The sequence below is a fragment of the Mesocricetus auratus genome, unplaced genomic scaffold (assembly GCF_017639785.1).
Source record: "Mesocricetus auratus isolate SY011 unplaced genomic scaffold, BCM_Maur_2.0 Super-Scaffold_100081, whole genome shotgun sequence".
In the NCBI taxonomy this organism is placed as follows: domain Eukaryota; kingdom Metazoa; phylum Chordata; class Mammalia; order Rodentia; family Cricetidae; genus Mesocricetus; species Mesocricetus auratus.
In genome coordinates this window covers 324159-349359 of record NW_024429237.1, presented here as the reverse complement: position 1 = coordinate 349359, position 25201 = coordinate 324159, and the positions used below count along the sequence as shown (strand labels likewise).

General features: G+C 50.6%; 1 protein-coding gene across 1 annotated transcript; it reads right to left on the bottom strand.

Annotated features, from left to right (window-relative positions):
* Nucleotides 1-514: 514 nt before the first annotated feature.
* Zswim4 (zinc finger SWIM-type containing 4) lies at nt 515-24958 on the bottom strand. Its single transcript, XM_040736751.1, has 14 exons — nt 24767-24958; nt 22944-23145; nt 20097-20453; nt 18204-18352; nt 17977-18127; nt 16765-16932; nt 15871-16224; nt 14142-14279; nt 13673-13927; nt 13221-13356; nt 10176-10330; nt 7554-7717; nt 3883-3964; nt 515-2366 (listed from the first exon to the last, which is right to left on the bottom strand). Exons 1-14 carry the CDS (start codon nt 24902-24904, stop codon nt 1507-1509), a joined length of 3309 nt encoding a protein of 1102 aa, XP_040592685.1. The 5' UTR covers nt 24905-24958; the 3' UTR covers nt 515-1506.
* Nucleotides 24959-25201: the final 243 nt, after the last annotated feature.

The following is a 25201-nucleotide window of genomic DNA, read 5'->3' as shown; positions in this document are numbered from 1 at the left end:
TGTTAGTGCCTAAAGGATACGAAGAACCCGAGAACGAGAAGAAAACCAAAGCAATGTCCCCTGGATGAATCCATCTGAGAACTGGGAGGCTCATCCACAGCCCAGATGCGCAATGGACTCGCCACCGCGGGCCCAGGAATCCCCGTCAGTTTCAGCGTCCCCAGCTGCACTCCATACCTGGCGTGACCTCCCGAGCTCGTTGTCTTGAGCCAGGCGCCCCCTGGTGGTAATTGCGGTGTACGTGCGGTGCAATCCTGGCAGTCAGGCTGGGTGCACTTTGCTAGAGGCATTATAAAAGCCTGACTTGCAGGGAGTTTGTCACATGCAGCAGAGCTGCCATCAAGAGATTGCTCTTTGTGTCACCAATATGCTACTGGAGGAAGCCAGCAGCCCCTCCTATCCCACTCTTGAAGCTGTGTCCAAAAACCAAAATGGATTTTTTTTGGTTAATCGAACAGGTGAGAAGCCCTGGCCTTGGGTATGGGGGGAGCAATGCAACTCAATCTCAAAGAAGTTGTTAAAAAAGAAGTTGTGTTCATTTGGTTTTTTTTTTTAAAGGAAAGGAATACAGTGTGGGATTCAATAAATAGGAAAAAAAGTTACAAAATGATGCCAACTTTTTCCTTAATATACAAGAGAGAAGACTGGTTCAATGGGGTGGAGGCGATCCCTTCTCTTCCTCCCTGGGCCAAGGCCTGGGATAAGGGATGCCTCTGTCAGCAGCTGCGACTTGAGAGATGCAGAAATGGTAAACTAAAGGAAGTGAGGAACAGAGATGGCGTGTGGAGCGAAAGGAAGACAGGGTGGGGTCCCTGGCTGTCTGCCTGTGCCTCCCCCTACAGGGTGGAGGCAGCCTGGTTCCTGAGTTGTGTATCCAGTTACTAGTGGTGGGGTCCCGGGCAGCAGAGAGCCGTGCCCAGCCTACCCTGTGACCTTGGTGCCCAAAACAAGACGGGTCCTGGCTGGACGGCGTGTTTGGGGGAGGTATATGGCAGAGGCTCACGGCCTCTTGATATCCTTCAGTGGGGGTGAGGCATTGATTTGTGCTGGCAGCTTGGGCTGGGAGTGCAGGGCAGTGGAATAGGACCCCTGAGCTGGAGGGGAGGGGAAGAAAAACAACAGGACTTAACTACCCTGATGTGAAGTCCCCAGGTACCTGGGTGGGCTCTGGAGGATCTGCTATACTGAATTTAAGAAATAATTTCTGGAAAGTTCTGCCTCTAGCCCTTCTCCTGGAAGTCCCAGCTAACCCTGTGAGTCTGGGAGAGCCAGAACTTGCCTCCTGCTTGTGGGGCGCCCAGGCACACACCCCCTGCAGGCCTCTAGTTAGCAGTATGGCTTCGGATCCTCAGATCTCCCATTTGTCTGCATACTTCTAGGCACACACTTAGAATAGTGTCACCTCCTGCCTCCCACATTCCGTAGCTTGATCCTGAAGTAGCCACGGACCTCCTGCTTCAGGAAGGCAGGCCAGGGGATACCCATGCTCTAGCTAGTGGTGGTCCCTCAGCCAAACCGCTCCCGAACCAGGAGCATCAGCTTCTTCTTCCCCTTGTAGGTCTGCTTAAGGTTCTCTAAGAACTGTGCGAACTGGAGGTGCCCATCTGGTGCCAGAAGGAAGGTCTCTCGTGCTTTGCCCAGGAACTCGATGAAGTCACCGTAGTGACGTGGGCTGATGTGGGTAAGTCGTGAGTGACTGGTGGTGATGTAGGCGGCTACTGCAGCATCCAGGAGTTGGCAAAGTGGTGCCCTGTCAGTCCCGAGTGGCTTGGTAGCCCTGCGGGCCCCCAATGGGCCCAGACCTGGTGCTGAGAGTGTCCAGCGGCGTAGGATGTCTGACAGCATAGGTGCGCAGTGGATGCTGCGGATGATGAGAGGGACAATGGCTGACAACTCGTGCCGCCCCAGTGAGTGGCTGAGTGAGCAGGCCCATAGCACGTCGTTGACCGCGGGATGGCTGTCTTGGTTGAAGGCGATGCTGAGTTGCGCCAAGGCTAGTGTGGCCAGCTTGTAGGCCCGCAAAGGCAGGCCTCGATGCTCCATGTATCGTGCCACTGTGAACAGATGGGCGTGGCCGAGGCCACCAGCTGCAGCGTCCAGCACAATCTGGTAGGCAGCCTCGAAGGCGGCGTGATTCTTTTCACACAGGGTCAGGGCTGGCAAGGCGCAGTTCTGGGGGTCCTTCATGGCGCACTGCAGTGCCAAGGTGCGGGCACAGGCCCAGAGCTCCTCTCGCCCGGCCGAGTCTAGCTGCAGTCGCAGCAAAGTGGCATGTGTGGTGCCTGTCACTGCCACAATAGTGACTGCCTCCACTGGGGTGAACAACGAGTACCAGTTCTTCATGATGCTCATCAGCGCTGGTGGGCCTGGGAGTGGGGAGAGGGAATGGAGCAGGGTACGTGCGTGTGTGAGTGTGTGTGTGAGTATGTGCGTGTGAGTATGCGTGCATGTGAGTATGCATGCATGTGTGTGAGTGTGTGCGTGTGTTCGTGTGAGCATGCATGCATGTGAGTATGTGTGCATGTGTGTGTGTGTGAGTGTGCGTGAGCGCGTGAGTGTGCTTGCAAGACTCTGTCATTTCCCTCCCCACCCTGCAACCACTACCTCTGCATGCTCCCAGCTTCACCATGCAAAAACTTTAGGGGAGGGCATCTCACTATGCAGCCCCAATTGGCCTCAAACTCAGAGATTCACCTACCAGTGCCTGTCAAGAGCTGGGATAACAGTTGTGGGCCATCATGCCTAACTGTTCCCATGGAGCTGGAGAGCGGCTTACTGGTTAAGAGCACTGGCTGCCCTTCCACAGGACCTGGGTTTGATTTCCAGCACCCTAGTGATAGCTCACAACCATCAGAGACTCCAAGGAATCCTCTGGCCTCCACAGATACCAGGTACACATATGGCACACAGAGACACATGCAGGCAAACACCCGCACACATAAAATTAGTTAATTAAAACCAAGTGAGGCTCCTGGTGCCTTGGCCCAGCCGGCTCTCTTGGTTTGTGTCTCCTCCCTTGTTCTCCCTCCCCATCTGTCCTCTTATGGTTTGGGTTAGTCTGCCAGCCCGGACTCTTCCCCCTGCCAATCTATAATAAAAACCTTCCCCACGAAAACTAACAAACAGAAACAAAAACAAAAACAAAATACCAAGGTCTCATAGTCCAGGGTTACCTCAAACTTGCTATGGAGCTAAGGACTCACCTCTGGTCCTCCTGCCTCCATCTCTCACGTGCTGGGATCAGACTAGTGCTGCCATGCCCAGAGGACACGGCCTAGTACATGTTAGGCCTGTACTCTATCAAATGAGCTACAACCCTCTCCTACTGGCTCTATGGAGATGTGGTCAGGAACCCTGTCCCTGCCAAGTGATTACCGTATGCTGAGCCACACTTCTAACCATGGAGTCTTGAGATGGGTCTCATTATGAGCCCAGGCTGTCTATAATATGGATATTCCTGACTTAACCTCCTCAGTGCTCCAGGTGAACTACCATGTCTGGACAGAAAATTTTCCCCTTTTCGGAGGACCAGGAGTGGCTGGACTGGGTGGAAACCATGAGGCTGGCTAGTATCTAAGGCCTGCTCCTTCTCCTGCCCACTTCAGCCTGGCCGGCCTCCAGGCTTCGTACCTGCACTCATCCCACCTCATGTTCCCTCCCAGGCGGCCCACAGTTGGCAACAGGCAAAGGCCTGCTTTTGTTTTGTTTTTATCTGTTGCTTTGAGGCAGAGTTTACTATGTAGCCTAGGCTGGCCTCAAATCGACAGATCTGCCTGCCTCCGCCTCCCCTGTACTGGGGCTAAAGGGCTGCACAGCATGCCAGGAAGGGCCAGTCTTTCTTGAGCCTGTCTGGTGTCCTCAGAGGTCCCTCCAGGTACTCACCAATCTCTGTGGCACAGCTAACCAGCCAGCGAACCATCTCTCTGCGCCGCCAAGTCATTGTGTTCAGTGTCATCCTCATCACCTGCAGGAAAGAGGAGGGGGGTCCTCAGAGTCCAGCTGTGGCTGACAGTTTAAGCCGAAGGAGGCTGGAGGCAGAGCTAATGCAGCTGACCTGGGTGAGAGCCCTCATCTTTCTGGTCTCAGTTTCTGGCCCTATAAAATATGGAGAAGGGGCTGGACAGATGGCTCAGTGGTTAAGAGCACCAACTGCTCTTACACAGGACCTGTGTTCAATTCCCAGCACCCACATGGCAGCTCACAACTTCAGTTCCAGCGGATTCCACACTTCCATACTGACATACATGCAGGCAAAACACCAATGCACAAAAAATAAAAATAAATAAGTTAAAAAAAGATAAAGATATAGAGGGGCCAGGAGCGGTGCTCACTTGCTGTTCTTGTAAAGAGTGGGAGTTTGGTTCCCAGCACCCATAGCAGGTGCCTCACAACCCCAGCTGTAGGGGAGCTGAACCCTGAGGACACACCCACACACATGCACACCCACACCCACACCCACACATGCACACCCACACCACACATGCACACCCACACATGCACACACCCACATACTTATGCACACACCCCCACACACAGACACACACGCACACATACATGCACACACCCACATACATATGCACATACCCACACACACATGCACACACCCACATACATATGCACACACCCACACATACATGCACACACCCACATACATATGCACATACCCACCATACCCACATACAGCAGTCCTTGTGCACATGTATGCACATACTCACATGTAGCTAAAAATAAAAACTTTAAAAAAAATGAACCTGGCATGGTAACACACTTTAGTCATAAGCAATCAGGAGGCAGAGGTAGGCAGATCTCTGAGTTCAAAGCTAGCCTAGTCTACAGAGAGAGTTCCAGGACAGCCAGGGCTACACAGAGAAACCCTGTCTTGAAAAAACAAAAGAGGGAAAAAAAAGAACTGGGAAGAAGGCTCAGTTAGTACAGTACTTGTCATACTAGCATAAGAAACTGAGTCTGATCCCCAGGACCCATGTAAAACAAAGATCAGGGGCTAGAGAGATGGCTCAGCATTCAGATGCTTACTGCTCTTCCAGAGGACTCAAGTTCAGATCCTAGCACTCAAGTCCCAACTCTGGCTCCAAGGGATGCTACCCTCTTTTCTGGCCTTCATGTACATGTGTGTACTAACACACATATGCACATAAATAAGAGTAAATCTCAGGGGCTGGAGAGACAGCTCAGCAGTTAAGAGTACTGACTGCTCTTCCAGAGGACCTGATTTCAATTCCCATCAACCACATGGTGGCTCACAACCATCTGTAATGAGATCTGGTGCCCTCTTCTGGCCTGCAGAATGCTGTATACATAATAAATAAACCTTAAAAAAAGGGATCTACTGCATGGTGGTGCTATGAAAATGAACCAAGATGACATGGTTGAGGCGATTTGCACTGCTTACAATGAGCCTACCAGCCCCCTTTCTTGGAAGTTCCACACCTCAAATCAGAAGATTCTTCCCAGCAGCCCCAAAGCACCCACGCTCTGTGGGTTTCACCCTAAAGAAACACCTTATGTGTCTGCCTGCCTTGAGGCCCCAGCTTGGAACCTGCCTCTGTAAGCTTCCACAGTGGTGTCTTCTCTTCAGTCAGCAGTCTCCTCACTAATCCCTAGAGCTATTAGGGCCTTGGAAGGACAAGTCCCACTGTGAAAACTGTCCTAATTTGCTTCTTCAGTTGTGTGTGCAGGCCTCGTGTCCACATGAAGGCCGAGAGCAGCCTCGTGTCCACAGGGCACACACGTGGAGGCCGAGAGCAGCCTTGGGTGCTGCTTCATAGGACCTGTCCACGTCATTGTTGTCTTTAAAATCGTTGTTTTTGGCTGGCTGGTGGTGGTGGCACACACCTTTAACCCCAGCCCTTGGGAGGCAGAGGCAGGCGGGTCTGAGTTTGAGGCTGAGTGCTGTGATTAAAGATGTAGGCCACCATACCCAGATTATATAAGACTTTTATGCAAGTGCTTTGTTGTTTGTTTTCTGAGACAGGGTTTCTCTGTGTAGCTCTAGCTGTCCTGGAGCTCACTTCTGTAGACCAGGCTGGCCTTGAACTCACAGAGCTCTGCCTCTGCCTCCCAAGTATTGGGATCAAATGTGTATGCTACTATATCCAGCCGATTATAGCTTTTTAAAAATCATTTTCTTTTTTTCTAAAGATTTATTTATTACAGATACAGTTTGTCTACATGCCAGAAGAGAGCATGCACCAGACTGAATTGTAGATGGTTGTGAGCTACCATGTGGTTGCTGGGAATTGAACTCAGGATCTCTGGAAGAATAGTCAGTGCTCTTAACCTCTGAGCCATCTCTCCAGCCCCTAAAAATTATTTTCTTAACCTTTGCTCTGGGACATAACTGTCCACACAAGCACTTTACTGACTGAGCATCCTGAGAACACTTGTAAGGTCTGGTTGTTACTAAGGTCGGGTCTGTGGTCTGACTGTGAACTCAGACCCTCCTGCTGTGTCTTCAGGCTGGCATGGCAGGTGTGTCGCCACCTGCAGCTGTTTTTCACACTCTCAGTTTCTGAAACGTCTGAGGCCCTGTGCCCAGTCCCTATGCCTGTCTAACCCTTCAGTTCTTACCTATCCGACATCCATGTTCTTTACAGGCTGACCTAGGTCTTGCCATGGCAGAGCCATCATAGTCATAGGCCTTGCTTACAGGACGCAACCCTCAGCTAGCATGACTCTGTATGCCCCACTCCCAAGGGTGTTTCTTACTAGTTGACTCCCCCATTCATGGCCCTTAATGTGTATGGGTGTTCTGCCTCCATCTATATCTGTTCACACATCTGTATAGTGACAGCAGAGGCCAGAAAAAGGCATCAGATCCTCTGATACTGGAGTTATAGCCTGCTGTAAGCAGTCATGTGGGTGTTGGAAATTAAACACAAGCCCTTTCGAAAAGCAATCAGTTTAACTGTTGAGACACTAAGAGGAATCCTCAGGCTCTATTTCTTTCTTTTCTGATAAAAAAAATTTATACTGGGAATGGAATACAGGACTTAGTATAATCTATTACAGCCCTGTGGAGTCACACCCTGGACCCTGGTCTGTGTTTTTTATGTGTTTATTTATTTTTGAGACAGGGTCTCAAATAATATCTCCAGGCCTCCAACTCTGTATGTAGCCAAGGATGACCTTGAACTTCTGACCCTGCCAACACCTCCTGAATGCTGGAATTACAGGTGTGCATTAACACACCTGGCTTATGTGGTGCTGAGGCTGAAAACCAGGGCTTCATACATGTTAGGCAAACATTCTACCAGCATTCTCTGCCCCTCTTCTGTCCCCTCCCCTGGCCCATTTACTAGCTTGCAGACCTTGCCCTGCCCAGCCCACCTGGATCCTCTCCATCTTTAACACAGTCCTGGAGATGGGTTCCTATTCATGAGCCTCAAACCTAGAGTGATCTACCGTCACCTCAATTTTGGTCTATAGTTCTACCCTCAGAGGTGTGACTCCTATGTCAGCCTTTGTCCCAGGGCAAGGTTCCCACTCATCTATCCCAGGTCACAGCACCCTCCTGCTAGTATTAGCTGGAGTACCTGCAGGCCAAGCTCCAGTGCGATGCCCAGCAGCATGGTGTCAGGTGGTGCGCTGGCTGGTGTGGCTGTCTTGCAGGCATCCTGTGCCAACTTGAAGAGCAGGGCTGGGGAGTGGATGTTTTGCTGGACGGAGCCCAGGACTGCATGCAGCCACTTGGTATCTCCTGGAAGGAATAAGAGAGGCCACAGTTGGAACACCAGCACAAGTGGAGCTGAATGACCTGTCACACCAATCCTCAACAGGCTGCCCCAAGAGGTTGCACAAATGTAGATGTTTTCTGTTTTGTAGGGCTAGGGGACGGACCTTGTGTGCATTAACCATGTGCTCTACTCAGGAGCTCTAGCCACAGTGCAATGCTCCCTTTACCAAAAATATCACCCCTGTTCTCGAGTCTATACTCCCGTCACTCTTCTAGGGTCTCACTAGTCTGTTTTCATGTAGTGTAACTTTGCAGTGTTGGGTTAGCACCCTACCACTGAGACACACCCCCAGCCCATCACTGGGAGACTCTAGGCAGGGCTCTACTACTGGGCTGACCCCCAGTTTCTGATCTTCTCTTGTTCCTCAGATGCACAGCTGTAGCCCAGCCTCAGGGCTTCTGTACTGGTTATACCCCTCTACCTAGAATGTCTCTCTTGAAACATGGTGTGGGTTAAACTGCTGTCCCTTCTCCTTCCACATTCCTGTGCTGGAAAGCCCTGATGGGATGGGCAGCTGTGTGAGAGGAAGCCAGAAGGGTGGGGCCCTGTGAGGGGCTGAGACAAGGAAGGACTCTCTGTGTCCTTCCTTCTCCTACCAACTCCACTAAGGAAGGACAGTATATGTAAACCAAGAAGTGCACTCTTGCTGCCAACCAACTCTTCTGACACCTTAAGCTTCAACTTTGGCCTCCTCATCTATGAGAATTGCACTCAAGCTGCCCAGCTCACGTTACTGTGTGACTGCAGCCCAAACACAGCTCTGCCTTCATGTGTAAGTACCCAGCAGGTTGAGGTTTAAAAAGTCCACCTTTTTAAAAATATCTATAGGCTGGGCGTTGGTGGCGCACGCCTTTAATCCCAGCACTCGGGAGGCAGAGGCAGGCGGATCTCTGTGAGTTCGAGGCCAGCCTGGTCTACAAGAGCTAGTTCCAGGACAGCCTCCAAAGCCACAGAGAAACCCTGTCTCGAAAAACCAAAAAAAAAAAATCTATTAATATTATTAAGATGTGTATGTGTGTTTTGTCTGGTGCCTGCAGAGACCAGAAGAATGTGTTAGGTCCCCTGGAACTGGAGCTGTAGATGGTGGGGATTTAACTCAGGTCCTCTGAAGAAGCAGAAAGTGCTTTTAAACACTGAGCCACCTCTCCAGCCTTCCCCCAACATTTTTTTGAGACAGGGTTTCTCACTGGTATAGAACTCACTATTAGGGCAGTGCTGGCCAGATGGCAGACCTTGGGGATTCTCTGTCTGCACTTACTGAGTACTGGGTTGACAAGTGTATGCCATCACACCTAGCCTTTTTTATTTTAGTTTAGAGACATGGTCTTAGCACATAGATAACTCTGGCCAGCCTGGAACTTACTGTGTAGATCAGTATGGTTTCAAACTCACTGAACTATGCCTGCTTTTGCATCTACCTCCCAAGTGCAGGGATTAAAGGCAGGTGTACTTAGCCTTACGCCATCTTTACATGAGCTCTGAGGACTGAACTTAGGTGCTCCCTCATGCTTGTGTGGCAAATGCTCTACCAAATGAGCCATCATCTCCAAAGCTCATTAGTTTGTGTTTTGTGGTGTTGGGAAAGAAAGCTCAGGGCTTCACACATGCTAAGCAGGGTTTCTACAACTGACCTCCAAGGCCTGGCTAGTTGATCATACATCTTCATAGAGCCCAGGACTTGGGATAGTTTTGTTGTCTGCCATCCCCAGCACTGGGCAAAGATTCTGCTTGTTTCTTTTTTGTTTTTTCCTGGTTTTTTGAGACAGGGTTTCTCTGTGTAGCTTTGAAGCTTCCTGGCACTTGCTCTACAGACCAGGCTGGTCATGAACTCACAGAGATCCATTTGTCTCTGCCTCCTGAATGCTGGGATTAAAGGCGTGTGCTATATGGTCCGGCTCTGCTTGTTTCTTACCGAGGTTATTCAAGCAGTAATGGGAAAAGTAGTTTGGTAAAAGAAGCAGAGCAGGTGTGGTAGAAATCGAGGCTAAGGGTGGAAGATTGTAATTCAAGGCCACTGTGGCATTCCAGGCCGGCTTGGGATTCATTGAGACCATAATTTAAAACAAAAAATGGGCTGAGAGATGGCTCAGAGGTTAAGAGCACTGGTTGCTCTTACAGAGGACCAGAGTGTGATTCCCAGTCATGTCTAGTACACACATGGCAACTCACAACTGTCTGTAACTGCAGTTCTAAGAGCTCTGAGGTCCTCCATGGGCATAGTGCACACACACAGTGCAAAGACATATATTCAGGTAAACATTCATACACATTAAGAAAAATAAAATCTAAAAAGAAAAACAGAAAATTAAAACCAAAAACAACAAAGAAATGGAGGATAGTAGTGGGTAGAAAAGGGAAGAGGAGGAGAACAAGGAAAGTGAGGGGAACAGGACACCAGAAGATGGCTGTCACTGCCCTCACCCTTGGCAGCAGTCAGCATGGTGGAGGCCAGTTCGCACTGGCGGGTCTCCAGGTGGCCGAGGATGAACCATCGGGGGAAGCGATTGCTCATGATGGAGTCCAGTGGGTTAGGGTGAGCTTCTCCAGCTGGGAATGTTGTCTCAAGCACAGGCAGCCTAGACAAGGGAGAAGCAAGCACAGGGTGGCTGGGGCTACCACTTCTACCTTCTGTCCCTGCCTAGAATCTCCCAGTGAAGTGCTAGTGGGAGGCAGGGAGGAGTTAGCAGGCAGAGTCTGCTAAAGGCCCTGGGTTCCATCCCCAACACTATAAAAAATGCCTAGGATTGGGGCTGGAGAGATGGCTCAGAGGTTAAGAGCACTTACTGCCTTTCCAAAGGTCCTGAGTTCAATTCCCAGCAACCACATGGTGGCTCACAACCATCTATAATGAGAGCTGGTGCCCTCTTCGGGCCTGCAGACATACAATGCCCAGGATTTTAATGGCTACTATCATACGGAGAAGATATATATGCTGGCAAGGATGGGGAGAAAGGGAACTTGCTAAGGTGCCGGGGTCTGAGCTCAGTATTAGAGCAGTCACCTAGTAAGCACAAGGCTCAGCATTTGGTCCTCTGCTCTAAGAACAAAACAAAAGAAACCAGAACTTATCCATTGTTGCCATGTCAATTAGTACAACCATCATAGAAAGCAGAAGTTCCTTGGGAAACTAAAAACAGAACTATCATTAACCGAGCAATCTCACTGCTGGGCACATGTTCACAGTAAATCAGTATGTCAAAGAGACAGGGTGCTTGCAGTATACTGCACCACAATAGTCAGCACACATGTGATAGTCAACACACGTGAACATGATGAACGGCTACAGAAAATGTAACACCTGCACACAAAGGAATATTATTCAGCCATAAAAAAGAATGCAATACCATTACTTGCAGCCAGGTTTGGAACAGGATGGTAAGCCAGGCACAGGGAAAACACCACACCACTTTAGTCATGAACAGGAGCTAGAGCAGGTAACAGGCCAGGCATGGTGGTCCACACAGGCCCTGGCAGTAGTCCAGAGGCTAAGGCAAGAAGGTTGAGAGTCCTAGGCTAGGGGCTGGAGAGATGGCTCAGCAGTTAAGAGTACTGACTGCTTTTCCAGAGGATCCAGTTCAATTCCCAGCATCCACATGGCAGCTCACAACTGTCTGTAACTCTGGCTTCAGACAGAGTTTATGGTGGGTTAGGGTTAGGGAAGGTTGGATCACAGGTGACAACATACATGTGTGTCTTTATTATATATCCAACTCTAACTATCCACACATTTCTCACTACACCCTTCTCTTTCTTTCTCATCATGTATCAACCAACTAGATTTTGAAATTCAGTCTTGTTATGTAGCCCAGCCTGGTTTGGGACTTGAGATCCCAACTCAGACTTAATGTGCTGGGATTACAGGCCTATGTCATCACATCTTGCTATTAAGAAAATGCATTTAAGATGGGTGTGGTGGTGCACCTTTAGTCCCATCACTTGGAAGGCAGAGGCAGGTGGATCTCTGTGAATTTAAGGCCAGTCTGATCTACAAAGTGAGTTTCAGGACAGCCAGGGCTACACAGAGAAACCCTGTCTCAAAAAAAACAAAAACAAAATCAATCAAACAAAAGAATGCATTTAGTCGGGGCTGGAGAGATGGCTCAGAGGTTAAGAGTACTGACTGCTCATCCAGAGGTCCTGAGTTCAATTCCCAGCAACCACATGGTGGCTCACAATCATTTACAATCCAGTCTGGTGCCCTCTTCTGGTATGTAGTCAGAACACTGTATATATAATAAATAAATAAATAAATAAATAAATAAATCTTTTTTTTTTTTTTTTTTGGTTTTTCAAGACAGGGTTTCTCTGTGGCTTTGGAGGCTGTCCTGGAACTCACTTTGTAGACCAGGCTAGCCTTGAACTCACAGAGATCCGCCCGTCTCTGCCTCCCGAGTGCTGGGATTAAAGGCGTGCACCACCAACGCCCGGCAATAAATTAATCTTAAAAAAGAAAAAAAAAGAATGCATTTAGCCAAGAGTGGTAATGCATGTATATAATACCAGGGGGAGGGAGAAAAATCATGAGTTCAAGCTCAGCCTAGGCTACACGACTGCTTCAAAACAAAAGCAAACCTCATCACAGGAGCAGACACTGTTTAGATGTCCTGGGAATCCATCATTCTGTGACAGGGAGGAGTATGTGTATGCAGACACACACTCCTGCATCATCCCCTCCTCTCACTGGCTCCAAGCACAGTCCCATTGGGAGCTCAGAAGGTACATTTCCTTTGTATGAGCTATCACAGAAGGGAAAGTGACAACATCACTCCTGCAGATCCTCTGGGAGCCAGCAGAGGCTCCTTCAGGCAGCCCAGGCCACTGCCTAGAACACCCCTCCCACACAGCCTTCTGTTCCCCTCCACTGTCTTAAGCATTTCTCTGCCAGGTTCCCTGGAAACCCTGCATGTGAAACTGCAGCTTTCTGTCCAAGTCTCCCCTCTTTCTGTTCTCTTCCCACATCTCCTGGAGCTCCATCTGCGTAAGGCAGAAGGCACTGACTGAGTCTTTGCCCTACTTGTTTTGCTTGTACTGATTCACAACCACTATTGGTCATAGACAGGGCACACACATTTGTTGACTAACTTAACGTTGCCACCAACTATACATATTTTAAACATGAATAGAAATATTAACTGCAGAAAAAAACCACACATGTCATATGTGTGATGCTGGACACTGACCAAGCCAGCAGGGTACTGCTGAGTCATGCCCCAGTGCAGAGAACCATCTACCCAAGTCTCCACTGAGCCTCAGGTAGGCTGAGACAAACCCTCCTTAGAAAAAGCCTGCACTTGGAGCATGCTTGTGGTCTGTAGCTGTGAATCATTCTCAAGTTCGCCGTAATATACATTTTCATTTAACAGAGAAACACTCTGTTGCATTGGGCTGTGGGCCTCATTAACCAGACTGTGAGACCCAGCTTGGAGGTGTGGCTCTTAGCTCCCCACTTCCTTCTCCTGCCCTTACCTCATGGCTCGCAGCGCCAGGCGAAAGGCCAGATCTGGGTCGTGTGGCAGCAGAGCAGCAAACAAGTATCGGGCACAGGTGTGCATGGGTACGCTCTCCCGGAAAATCACTTCTCCAAAGCCACTGAAAGGGCCTCCTACAGGGACAGGGTGACTTCAGTCTCCACTATCCTTGTGCTCCAGATACATTTAGAGGAACAGAAGAAAAGAGGGGTCCCTAGGCAACACTGCATGGTGAAGAATGAGGCTATAGGAAGAGGAGGCAAGCCAGTCCAGCCTCAGCAGTAAGGGGGGGAAGATTTAGCAAGGAGCCAATAGGGTCAGACCAAGGGCAGGACTAGAATATGGGGCGGGGTTTACAATGTGGGTTGGTGGACAGGTTGCAGCATCAAAGACTAGGGCTGTTCTTGCACCATGGAGGAGTAGACAGAGGTCGGGGCGGCAGGGCCTCACCTTCCAGCAGCAGCCCAGCCTGCTTGCGTAGCACATGCACCAACCGCTCGTCCAGCTCCACCTCCTCCAGCAGGGCCAGCAGCTGCTCTTCGTTGCGCACTACTTTGTCCTGGGCATACAGTCCCTCCGGCAGGGCCCGCTGCTGCCCTAGACCCAGCAGTGCCACTTCCAGTGCCAGGGCCAGGTAGGACTCTCCAGGGCTCCCTGGCACTGGCACATGCTGGTAGGTCAGCTTCCGCTTCTCTGTGGCCAAGTCTGGGGGAGACACAACCAAGGCTGCTGAGGTCTACATACCCAAATCCCTCGGCCCCAGGCTTGGTGACAAAGGTGTAGAGAAGTTTAAGGATAGAGTCCCAACTCTCTTAGCCCTGACAGAGTGCACAGCCAAAGCTACTAAGCTTTCCATGTGGCAGTATCTGGCTAACAGAGCAGGTGCTGGTCCTCCTGTGGGGGTCCTCAGGGTGGGTACCTGGGTAAAGAGAGTGAGGCTCCTCCTCCAGTCGACAGGCCTCCAGCAGTGCCCTGCAGAGGCAGCCAATGGGATCCAGGGGATGGCCCACCCAGCCTTCAGTGCTCGTGAGGCAGGTAGCACCTTTCTGGAGCAGTTCTGCAGGCGGGAAGAGGTGGGCTCTGAGCAGCCACTAGCCCAACTCAGGAGGCGTTCTCTCCCACCCCACACCAATCTCCCAACATCATCTGCCAGCCTGTGAGCCACCCCATCTTCCTGAAACATGCAAAGCAGTACTCGTTTCCTAGCCCTAACCCTCTCCCCATTTCTGCAGCCAAGCTCAAACTGCTTTGAGGTCCCTTGAGGGGCAATGTGAAAGTTCTACTATGATAGACACCTGAATGCGTTGTAAGGCCACTCATTCACTGACCTCCCCTGATCTTGGAACAAAGAACCTTTGTCTCTCAGCTCTACCTGTGCTGCTCCTCGAGTCACCTGGAGATTAGCTCTGACTCTTCCATTCCAGAGCCCACTCCTCCCTTACACTCTTTGATGCTATCAGCTTTGCTGCCAAACTCAGCCAGTGGCTCCCTTCTGCCCCGATTTTGTCACAGCACCTTTCCTTTTGTTCAGTGTGCTTGTGTTTGTGTGCAAATGTGTACATGTGGTATATGCATGTGCACACGTGTGCACATGCATGCCACATGAATATACTGAGGATAGAGTTCTGGGTTGGGAATCTTCTTCCAGTCACTTGGGTCTTCTGCAACAGGAGCAGCTTTGGTGAACCTGCAGTCCTAGAGGTTGCCTTCTCAGCTAGAACAGCTGCCAGCAAGACCAGACTCCCAGACCCAGGGGACAGCGACATGCCTAGCTTTTATGTGGATAACAGGGTATACAGACTCAGACCCTCAGATTCTCATGCTTGCACAGCCAGCACTTTACCTACTGAGCCATTTCCCAGCCCTGCTTTTCTATTTATTTATTTTTTTTAAGACAAGTTCTCACATGGTTTAGGTGGGTCTTGACCTCTGACCTTGAAGTTCTGACTTTGTTTCCACTTCCTGAGTGCTACGGTTGGAGGCATGGGTCACCATACCTGACTTCTAAAGCGCTAAGGTATAAAATACACACTAGGTAAGTACTCTATCAAAGGATCCATAGCCCTTTTGTAGTGTTTCAAATGTTTGTTATATTTGAAACACAACTCAATTTGTTGCCATGTTTAAAAGTGAGCAAATTCTACATCAAATAGTCCAGTCTTCTGCTTCTCTCTTTCTACAAGTATATCCTCGAGGGTCACATAGTAATCTGTCTACTGCAGGGTCTGAAAGCTCTCACATTCCCTAGTCTTTGCATGAAAGGTGGATGAACAATGGGAATGCCATCATTACCCTGTGAACAGGGGTGGCCAAGGCAAGGTGCAAGACAAGCTTCTGCTGTCCTCTTGGGAACTGGCCCAAGAGCCATACATACCCATAAGCAGTTTGACCCAACTCTTACTCTTTTCTGGTCTTTTTTCTTTTGTTTCTAGGACTGAGATCCAAGGCCTCAGGCATTAGCAAGAGGCGTCTACCATGCAACTGCACTTGACCAATTGAATTCTCCCACCACACAGTGCTTCGGTTTCAACCAACAGTGCTTTTTGTGAGAAAACCCTTTCTATGATACCCAGACCCTCTTTGCTGTCTCTCGTGGGGCTGGCGTGTATCTTGGACACCTGAGCCCTGGAGCCTATGCCCTCATTTACCTTTTTTTTGCTGCTTGTAGTTCTCAAGTTGGTGTCGCCGCTGCAGCCGCAGAGCATTGACTATGGCACATGCTAGCCGCAGAGCCTTGTGGGGATAACCATGAGCACGCAAAGTATCCACCCGTGCACAGGCAGTAGGGAAAGGTTCACCCAGCCAGATGGGGTGGCCCTGAGGGTCAAAGGTTGGCTTGTCACCTCCCATATTGCCAGTGAGACTCGGGCCACAGGAATCACTGGCCAGGATCCTCTGCAAGTGGCTGTCATTCCAGTGCAACTCCCCAGCCTGCAGTGCTCGGCTGAACACTGTACGGCGGGGACTGGTGGCTGTCACCTCCTCCTCTTCATTCTCTGAGCCTGCAGGAGGGTGCCCAATGTAGTAATGGTGGCTGCTGGCAGACATTGTAGCCAGCTTCTCCCATCAGGTGCCAAATCAGGGTTCTACCCTAGGCAGGTGATGGATGTGAATTCTTGAAGCAAATCTTCCAAGGGAAAGTGGAGGCTGGCACACGGTTGAAGGCTGTCTGTTTCCCCCCTGCTAGCCATTCTTGCTCCTTCTCCCTCAGTCTAATCTCTTCTGTTTTTCTTCCCTCTCCCTCTTCACTCGTCTCACCCACACCCACATCACTGTGTGTCTGCCCCCACTCAACTGGGTTCCTGTCCTGTCCTTATCCGTGGTTTCACTTTTGCTAACTGGAAGCCCAGCCAGCGCTGTGTCTCATTATCCTTAAGGATGTCATTACTTGGCACTTGCTTCCTTTGGTTGGAAGGACAACCAATGGGGCCCCTTTTATCTCTCCTACCCCCTCTCCTGGGACACAGTACTGTAATAGAAGGTTAGGCTGTAGTGAGTGATGACACTTTTGTTGAAAACAGGTGGTAGGTCCCCTCTCCTACCTGTCCTGGAGGTCAAAGTAGGCTGTACGCTGGGGAAATCGAAGGAGTAGTTGCCTTCTTCCAGGGGGCACACATCTAGCTTATCCCAGGTGCCAAGCAGCTGCAGCCAACCTGACCGCTCATCTGGTTTGCAGTGGGGGCTCAGAATGACACAGACCCACAAAGCCCCTGAAGAGTAGAGAGAGACTCAGTATCCACATCAACATCAGTAACACAACACAGGCAAGTCTGCAACTGCTGTAGCCTAGGGCATGTCCTATCCTGAATATGGGCTGCAGCTCAGGGTCTCTTCACATTGTGGTAAGGAAATAAAATAGGATCAATGAGAGGGAACAGTAGGGAAAAGTGCTTATAACCATGACTAATGATCTGAGTTCAGTTCCTGGGACCCATGTATGGAAGGAGAAAACTAACCCCACAAAGTTGTCCTTTGACCTCCACACGTACACTAGAGTATGCTCACACACACACACACACAATATAAATAAATGTATCGAGAGAGAGAGAGAGAGAGAGAGAGAGAGAGAGAGAGAGAGAGAGAGAGAGAGACTGAAGTATGGCTGAGAAACTCCACTAGTCCTAGGTCACACTGCATTTAAGTCAAGGGCTTAGTGCCTTGTGAGTTTTAGTTTTGTTTCTTCCCCACTTTTCACATTGCTATAGTGATGACCATGACCCGGCACCTGGAATGTGGGGGGAAGAAAGACCAGGAACTCAGGGTCATCCCTGACAACACTGTGAGATTGAGGTCAGTCTGGGTTATACTGAGACCCTTTACCAAAAACAAAACAAAACTGTACAGAAAGTATATGCATAGATTCCCAGATTTTTGATCTTGGAGTATTTGGGACAAATCTTCCAAGGACAACAAGGAACAAAACTATATAGCACTTAAACACCCATCTAGACATGCGTCCTCCCACTTACCCACCCATCCATGCATGTATCTAGCCATACTTGCTGGAGACAGAACTCAAGGTCTCATGCATGCTAGACAAGCCTGCTACCACTGAGTTATATTCCCAGCTCTAACCATATAATATTAATCGTGAGTCTTCACCACTGAATATTAGCCCCAGGAGAGTCAAATTTTGTATTGTGTTCTCTCTGGGAGTTCCCAGTAGGGTGGCCAGTGGAGGGGAAATTTGGGTACAGATGTTTTAATGTAAGTGGGAGCCAGGGTATGGACTTCAACCCAGGGTCTAGCCTTACCCAGTTCATCCCACAGCTGCCGGCACTTGTCTGTCATGCCAGCACCTTGCTGCCGCCACAGGGCCAGGCGAGGGTCCTGCAGGAACTGCTCAGTCATAAGGATTAGCATGCGTGCCCCATTAGAGTCCCTTGCCCGAAGCATCTCCCGCACCTGTGCAGAGAAAGCAGGCAGTAAGAAAGGGAAGGACACACAGGGCCTCTGCCCTGCCCACCCCCAGCCTTGGCACCTTGCTGAACATGGACCTCAGTTGCTGGCTGGCCCCATAGTGGCCACCATTGGACAGCAGCTGCTTCACCTGCTCCTGGATCTGCTCCTCATCCAGATGCCAGCAGTTGGCATCTTCTGTGCCTGCACCCGCTGTGGGGTCTGGAGCACCTGCAGCAAACAGATAAGTGTAGAGTGGGAGAGAGGGTGTCAGTCTTCCCTCTGTCCACTCCTCCAACATCAATACTGTGCCACCAAAAGCAACACCCACCAGTGCGTCTGTCCAGCCACACCAACACTCTACCTCTTAACTCACCACCAGTCCATCTGTCGCTCCACTCACTCATTATTCACTCATCTGTCCATCATTCCCATCTATCCATATAACTGTCCATGAATACATCTTTGCCAGGCAGTGGTGGCCACGCCTTTAATCTTGGCACTCAGGAGGCAGAGGCAGGTGGATCTCTAAGTTTGAGGCCAGCCTGGTCTACAAAGTGAGTTCCATGACAGCCAGGGCTGTTACACAATGAAATCCTGTCTGAAAAAACAAAAATAAATCTGTCCATTGGTTCATCCATAACACTATGAGCCCCTCCATTCACTTAGTCAGGTACTCAGTCCATTCATCTATGGAAACACTGTACATATCCATGTATTTACTCACAAAACACCAGCCACTCATCCATTTCCTCATCCATCATCTATCCATCTCTTCCCCTTTATATCAGTTCCTCCACACCCACATCCTAGTTCGATAGTCCTGCCTCCAACCCACCTACATGTGTGTCTACTCCCATGACCCCACCTACCCACCCTCCTACTTGTCTTTTTTTTGGGGGGGGGAGGTTTTGAGATAGGTTTTCTCTGTATTGTTTTGGAGGCTGTCCTGGAACTCACTCTTGTAGATCAGGCTGCTCTCGAACTCAGAGAGATCCACTTGCCACTGCTTCCCAGTGCTGGAATTAAAGGTATGCGCCACCAACGCCCAGCCTCCTCCTAATTGTCTTACCACTCAAAAATCTACCCTCCCATTTATTCATCAATCAGCCTTGTTGTCCACCTCCCAAACTACTCCAATTCACAAATATGCTTCATTCAAACCCACATACTCTTTTCAAAACACCTACCCATCAGTCCTCAGTGTGTGCACCTATTGGCTTGCCTTTCTTTCTAACTTCCTTGCATTTTTTGGTTTTTCAAGACAGAGTTTCTTTGTGTAGCCTTGGCTGTTCTAGAACTAGCTCTACAGATCAGGCTGGACTTAAATTCACAGAGACCTACCTGCCTCTGCCTCCTGGGTGTTGGGATTAAAGGGATGTGCCACCACTGCTGGCTTCTTTCCGTTTTTTTCAAGACAGGGTCCCACTCTGTAGTTCTGGCTTCCTGGAACTCACTATGTAAATCAGGCTGGCCTCAAACTCACAGAGATCCACCTGCCTCAGCCTCTCTAGTGCTGGGATTAGAGGTGTGTGTCACTATGCCTGGCTACGCACTGGCCCGTCTCTATCAGCTGCCCATCTTCCCTAATGATCAGCTCCACTCACCAGTCACTGCACTCAGCTACCCATCTGCTCATTGCATGTTCTTTCATAGCATCAGGCCCCCAGTAATCATAACCCTGAAACCCACTCAGCACCCCATGACCCACTGTGGCTCCAATCACTAGTCATCTACCTGCTATCTTCTTACCGCTATAGCCAAGCTAACCAGCAGCAGACCCTCCCCAAAACGCCTCAGTCTACCTCAGCCTCCCCAGTCCTGAGATGACAGGTCTGTGTCCACCACACCTGCCCTATTTCTAACTGTTCAGGTGTCCTAGGGTCAGACACCTCAGGATGTACCTCTCTAGGCAGGGCATGATGGCACCCATTCTGCCTGCCTCTGCTCTACGGCCCTCCTTCCCTCCACTCACCATGAACCAGGTTGATCTCAGAGCCCAGCAGGAGGATCTCATCAGCAAGGCGCTGGGCAGTGGGGAGCACCTCAGTGTGGTGTGCACTGATGAGATACTGTACAAACTTCTGAAGCTGGTCACGGTTCATTTGTGACAGAGTCTCAGAGATGGGTAGCCGCAGCTCTACCTGGTGTGCGTGACGGATGCGGTACAGAGACAGGGCCACCACATGGGCGCAGTAGAAGAGGTCTCGGTTGTCACAACCACAGCTCACAGATGTGATCTTGCAGCGGTCAAAGCTGATGGAGACGTGGTAGAGATGCTCTGGCTCGCCTGGGGCCCCCAACTCTCGGATGTTCCCACTAAGGTGGAACCCTAAGATAGAACACACACTGTGGAGACTGGGTCACCCCAACACCTGGGTGTACAGCTCTGCTGAGAAAACCCAGCGCAAATTAGTTAACTCATCCATGACTCAGTTTCACCATCTATCCATATGCAGCAACAATAATCTTATGCCTTGTTCCTTGCCTTGTTTACCTTTAGTTTTTTGAAACAAGGTTTGTCTACGTAGTTCTGTGTGTTCTGGAACTGGCTATGTAGACCAGACTGATCACAAGCTCACAGAGATGTGCCTGCCTCTGCCTCCTGAGTGCCAGGATTAAAGGCGTGCACAACTATGCATTGTTTTTGAGACAGGCTCTCTCCCTGAACAGAAAGCTAGCCCCTTTGACTAGGCTAGTCATGGAGAGCCTCCTGTCTCTGTCTTTTAAGTGTTGATGTTACGGGCATGCAACACTGTGCCTGTGCCTGGCTTTTACACGGATGCTGAACACCCGAACTTAGGTCCTTGAACAACAGGCATCTGACCAAATGAGCCCTCTCCCATGTTCCTTTGTCCTTATTCTTTTTTTTTTTTTCCTGAGACAAGGCTTCTCTGTGGCTTTTTTTTTTTTTTTTTTTTTTTTTGGTTTTTCAAGACAGGGTTTCTCTGTACTGTTTTGGAGGCTGTCCTGGAACTTGCTCTGTAGACCAGGCTGGCCTTGAACTCACAGAGATCCGCCTGCCTCTGCCTACCAGGTGCTGGGATTAAAGGCATGTGCCACCACCACCTGGCCCATTGTCCTTATTCTAATGATCACTAAATAGTATTACCAATGTAGACACAATGTTTGAAACACTTGGGGTTGAAAGTCTTTGGGTTGCTATGAACTTCCTGAGAAGATGCCAAAGGCCTGTGGCACTTGAGGGCAATAGGATGATGGAGCAAGTCCTGGGCAGTCCTCCGTGTCTGTCAGGCTCATCCAACTGGTTGGGCAGCCTGATGCAACCTATGTCATGCAAGGCATTGCTTCCTCATACCAGGGGTAGCCATGGGGCCTGTGGCTAGCTTATGCACAAGCAAAGTGGTACTGAGGCTGCCAGGCAGGCTCACCATGGCTGAGCCATGACCAGCTATCATGGGAAGCCAAGAATAAAGTCTTACTCAATCACTACTGGTCATCTTTCTAAACTTGACGCTAGGGTCTAAGGTCTTTTCCCTCATCTTCCTTCCTGTTTCCCCAAACCCAGTCTTCTTTGCTCCTTTTCTTTCCTTCTACTTCAGAACCATTTGAGCCCACTGCCTGAGGTCTGAGCCCACCCCTCGTGGCCTTATCCTTGTTCATTTTGTTATTCAGTTGTGTTTTTTTTTAATTTGCCATTTTCTCCCTTAGCACATAATAGCTGTACACATTTGTGGTACACAATGTGGTAACTCAGTAGGGTATACAGTGCATGGTGATCAGATGGGGTAACTGGCTTTTCCTGCTCCTCGAATAGTGATTATTTCTCTGTGTTTAGAAGCTTCCAACTTCTTCCTCTCAGTCTTTATAAAATAGACAATAAATTTTTGTCAACTATAGTCACTCTGCTGTTCTACATATGGCTGCAAACCTTTGATCACAATCTCCCTAGGAAACAGCTGCCTAAGCCTCAAACTCTCTATTGTGTGACCAGCTTCTACCTGGGTCCAGCTGCTGAGAGGCCTGTGATCACCCTGTTTGGTCTTGAGACAGAATCTCACTATGAAGCCTTGGCTGGCCTGGAAATCACAGGGATCCATCTATTTCTGCCTTAGGCATATGTCACCACACTGGAACTGTCTTGATTTGAAGCAGAGTTTCACTGATTCGTCAGGTTAGTCATGACTTTGAGACCTTCTGCTCCCAGCCTCATGAGCACTGGGGTTACAAGTGTGTGCCACCAGATCCAGCCTTAGCACCATTTGTCCCTCTGTCTCTTACTCCATGTATCACAGATGCCGTGTCTGAGGCCTGGAGCTGCCTCTTGCTTGTGGTTAGCCCTCTACCCTCTCTGGGACCCTGCTTCCTCCTTATTTTCCCACCTCTTTTATTCCTCATCTCTGTCTGAGGTAGACCTTTCACCTTCAGCTCATAATCCTGTTGAAGCCCAGCGTGAAGCCCAAGTTCTAGAATGGTCACAATGTCTCAATCCCTCTAGCAGGCCCCCTCTAAGATCAAGATCAACTCCACCTGTCCTCTTCCCTGACCTGGGTCCTCCTGCCAATGTCTGGTCCTTCTCTACACCCACTTTCTAGTTCACCTTCCTTTCCCTGAGCCTCCCAAAATTCTGATCTCTGACATCTACCATATTCCTAGCTTTAGTACCCAGGCCCCCTCAACTCCCACTGAAACAGCTCTTACTGTGCAGCTCAGGCTGACCTCTGCCTCCCCAGCATCCACAGTGTCTCACCCAACAACACCTGGGCCTCAGAGCAGATGGCTTGGGAGCTCCCAGCCACCCTCCCTGCTCCAGCCTGCCCTGCTCCCTCTGCCTCCTCCCAGGGTAGGGAAGCTCACTCACCCACTTGTAGCACTCGATCCACAGCCCCACTCTGCAGCAGGTGCAGCCCACGGGTGAAGGGCACCCGGGTGTCCTGCTCGCCTTCTGGGGGCTGGTAGCCTAGTGATGAGTACATACAGATCTCCCGCTCACTTCGTGGAAAAGACCAGAACACAATGCGCTTCTGAACCGGCTCCGGCACCCGGGAAAACCGCTCCTCTACCTGTGAGAAGAGCTGGTGGGTTAGGAACCTGGGATAGAACCCTGGCTCTAAGTCTCGGTTTTCTCACGTGAGAACCAACCATCTTACGGAGATGTGGAAGATAAAACATATACCAGTGAGCCCAGCATGGTGGTACCCCCTTGAAACCCCAACTGCTTGGAAGGTTACATTTGAGCCAAGTAGTTCAAAGCCACCTTGGGTAACAGTAAAACTCCCAGCAACAAAATAGCTTTGAATACAATCGTATTTACTTACAATAGTGCCTGGCTCATAGCTACCATTCTATAAGTTTTTACAGCCAGTTTTCCAAGGGTCTGCAGTAAAACCCTTCTACAGCTCAGGCATTGTGGGGACAAGAAGTCAGATATGAGCGTAAGAATAATCAAGGACATGAGGTCCTAACTTGCCCTCTGTTCAGGCCCTTATCCTCACAGGGCACAAGACGCTGAAACCACAGCATTGGGTCATTGTCACAACCTCAGAACCTGAGGGGGTCAGTGTCATTACCTCAGAACCTGAGGCTCAGAGATGGGACAAACTCATCTCTTCAGGATCTCTAAGACGAGGAGCTCTGACTCCCAAGACCAGCTCCACCCTGGGTTTTCTTTCCCTGCCCCTTCCCTGAGAAAAGCCCCTAGGAGGGAATGGCTGTCCTGTCATCCCCTGTGGGCTCCAAGGAATAGAACCAGCTGTTTCAGGCTGTGTTCCAATCTGAGCTGGCTAGTCACTGGCTGGGTGACCTTGGGCAAGTTTCTCAACCTCTCTGTGCCCTAGTTTCCTCAAAGTGAGAGCAAACTCCCAAAGAGTTTCAAAACCTTTCCAGAGTTCTGTCAGCACCTGCCAATCCAGGGCAGAGCTGTGGGCGCCTCAAGATGGTTTTAGGGTTATTCTGAGCATGTCACCGAGAGTGAGCAGCACAGGAGCCTACCCTGGTTTCCAGAAGGGGAGTTAGTGACTGGGCTCCTGACAGTTGGCAGATGACTAAGGAGGGATTTCCCGGTCGTGAACAGCCTGTTCCATCCACAGTCAGCTGAAACCCACTCATCCCAACGCAGGAAGAGTTGCGAGCACAGGACACCCTCAGAATCAGACTGGAAGACGCCTGTTTGGGACTGACTGAGAGGAGCCCCTGCACCTTCCCATCTCCTTGGGGGACACTAACACAGGGGAGAGGGGAATTTGCGGGGTTCCATCCACAAGTTACAGAGAAAGGGTCCCAGGCGCCCAGGTGCCCCAACCTTGGCTCCAGAATGGCTGGAGGGAGGAGGAGGGAGGAGGAGGGGCACAGAGCCCTTCCCTCAGTGACCCTGCCTCTTGTCCCACAGTTGGGGGATCTAGAGGACGGGTGAGCTCCGGAGGCTGGCGCACGGGGATACAGGGGCGTCTTGTGTAGGCCCTGCAGAGACTGGGGTCTTCTCCCTGGAGGGTGGGACAGGGAAACGGAAGGCAGGAATGGAGCAGTGTGGGTCTCTGGGCGAGTGTCCCTCTCACGGAGAGAAGCGGCCCGAACGGGGACCGGGTGGGTCGCGGACGGAGAGGCGCCGGGCGCCGACGGCGGGGGGGGGCGCTGGCTGCTGGGGAGGGGGCGAGGTGTGAGGCCTGGGGCAGGCCGGGGCCTCACCTGCTCGAAGGCCCAACTCTCGGCCACCCGCTTGGCGCTGAGGTCCAGCAGCGGCTCGGGGCGGCCGCGACGGGCCCCGGTCCCAGGCTCGTCCCCCGCGGGGCAGCCCCGGCTGCGCTTAGCCGCCGGGGGCTCCATCCGGCCGAGCCGGCCGGGCGACGCGGCCCCTTTAAGACTCTTCACAACAATGAAGCCGTCTCTGCGGCCGCTGCCTCCTCAGCTGAAGCTCCGCCCCCGCCTCCCTACCTCTCCCTCACCATTGGCTGCCTTTGCAGACCCGCCTCCTGGAAGCCACTGTTCATTCGGTATGCACCACGTCGGTTTTTACGGTGCCACCCAATGAAAGGCCGCAGGGAGAGGAGCTGTCCATCACGGGGTGGTATAAGCCAATCAAAGCGAGGGGACCTCACGGCTCGGCCTTGTGAGGAGTTTCGG

Excerpts from the sequence above, each read along its gene's own strand:
- Zswim4 (XM_040736751.1), bottom strand. The coding sequence starts at position 24,904 with ATGGAGCCCCCGGCGGCTAAGCGCAGCCGGGGCTGCCCCGCGGGGGAC. Across the intron at positions 13,357-13,672 it reads GGCTGGGCTGCTGCTGGAAG|GAGGCCCTTTCAGTGGCTTT; the intron begins GTGAGGCCCTGC and ends CTGTCCCTGTAG. Across the intron at positions 7,718-10,175 it reads CATGCTGACTGCTGCCAAGG|GAGATACCAAGTGGCTGCAT; the intron begins GTGAGGGCAGTG and ends TATTCCTTCCAG.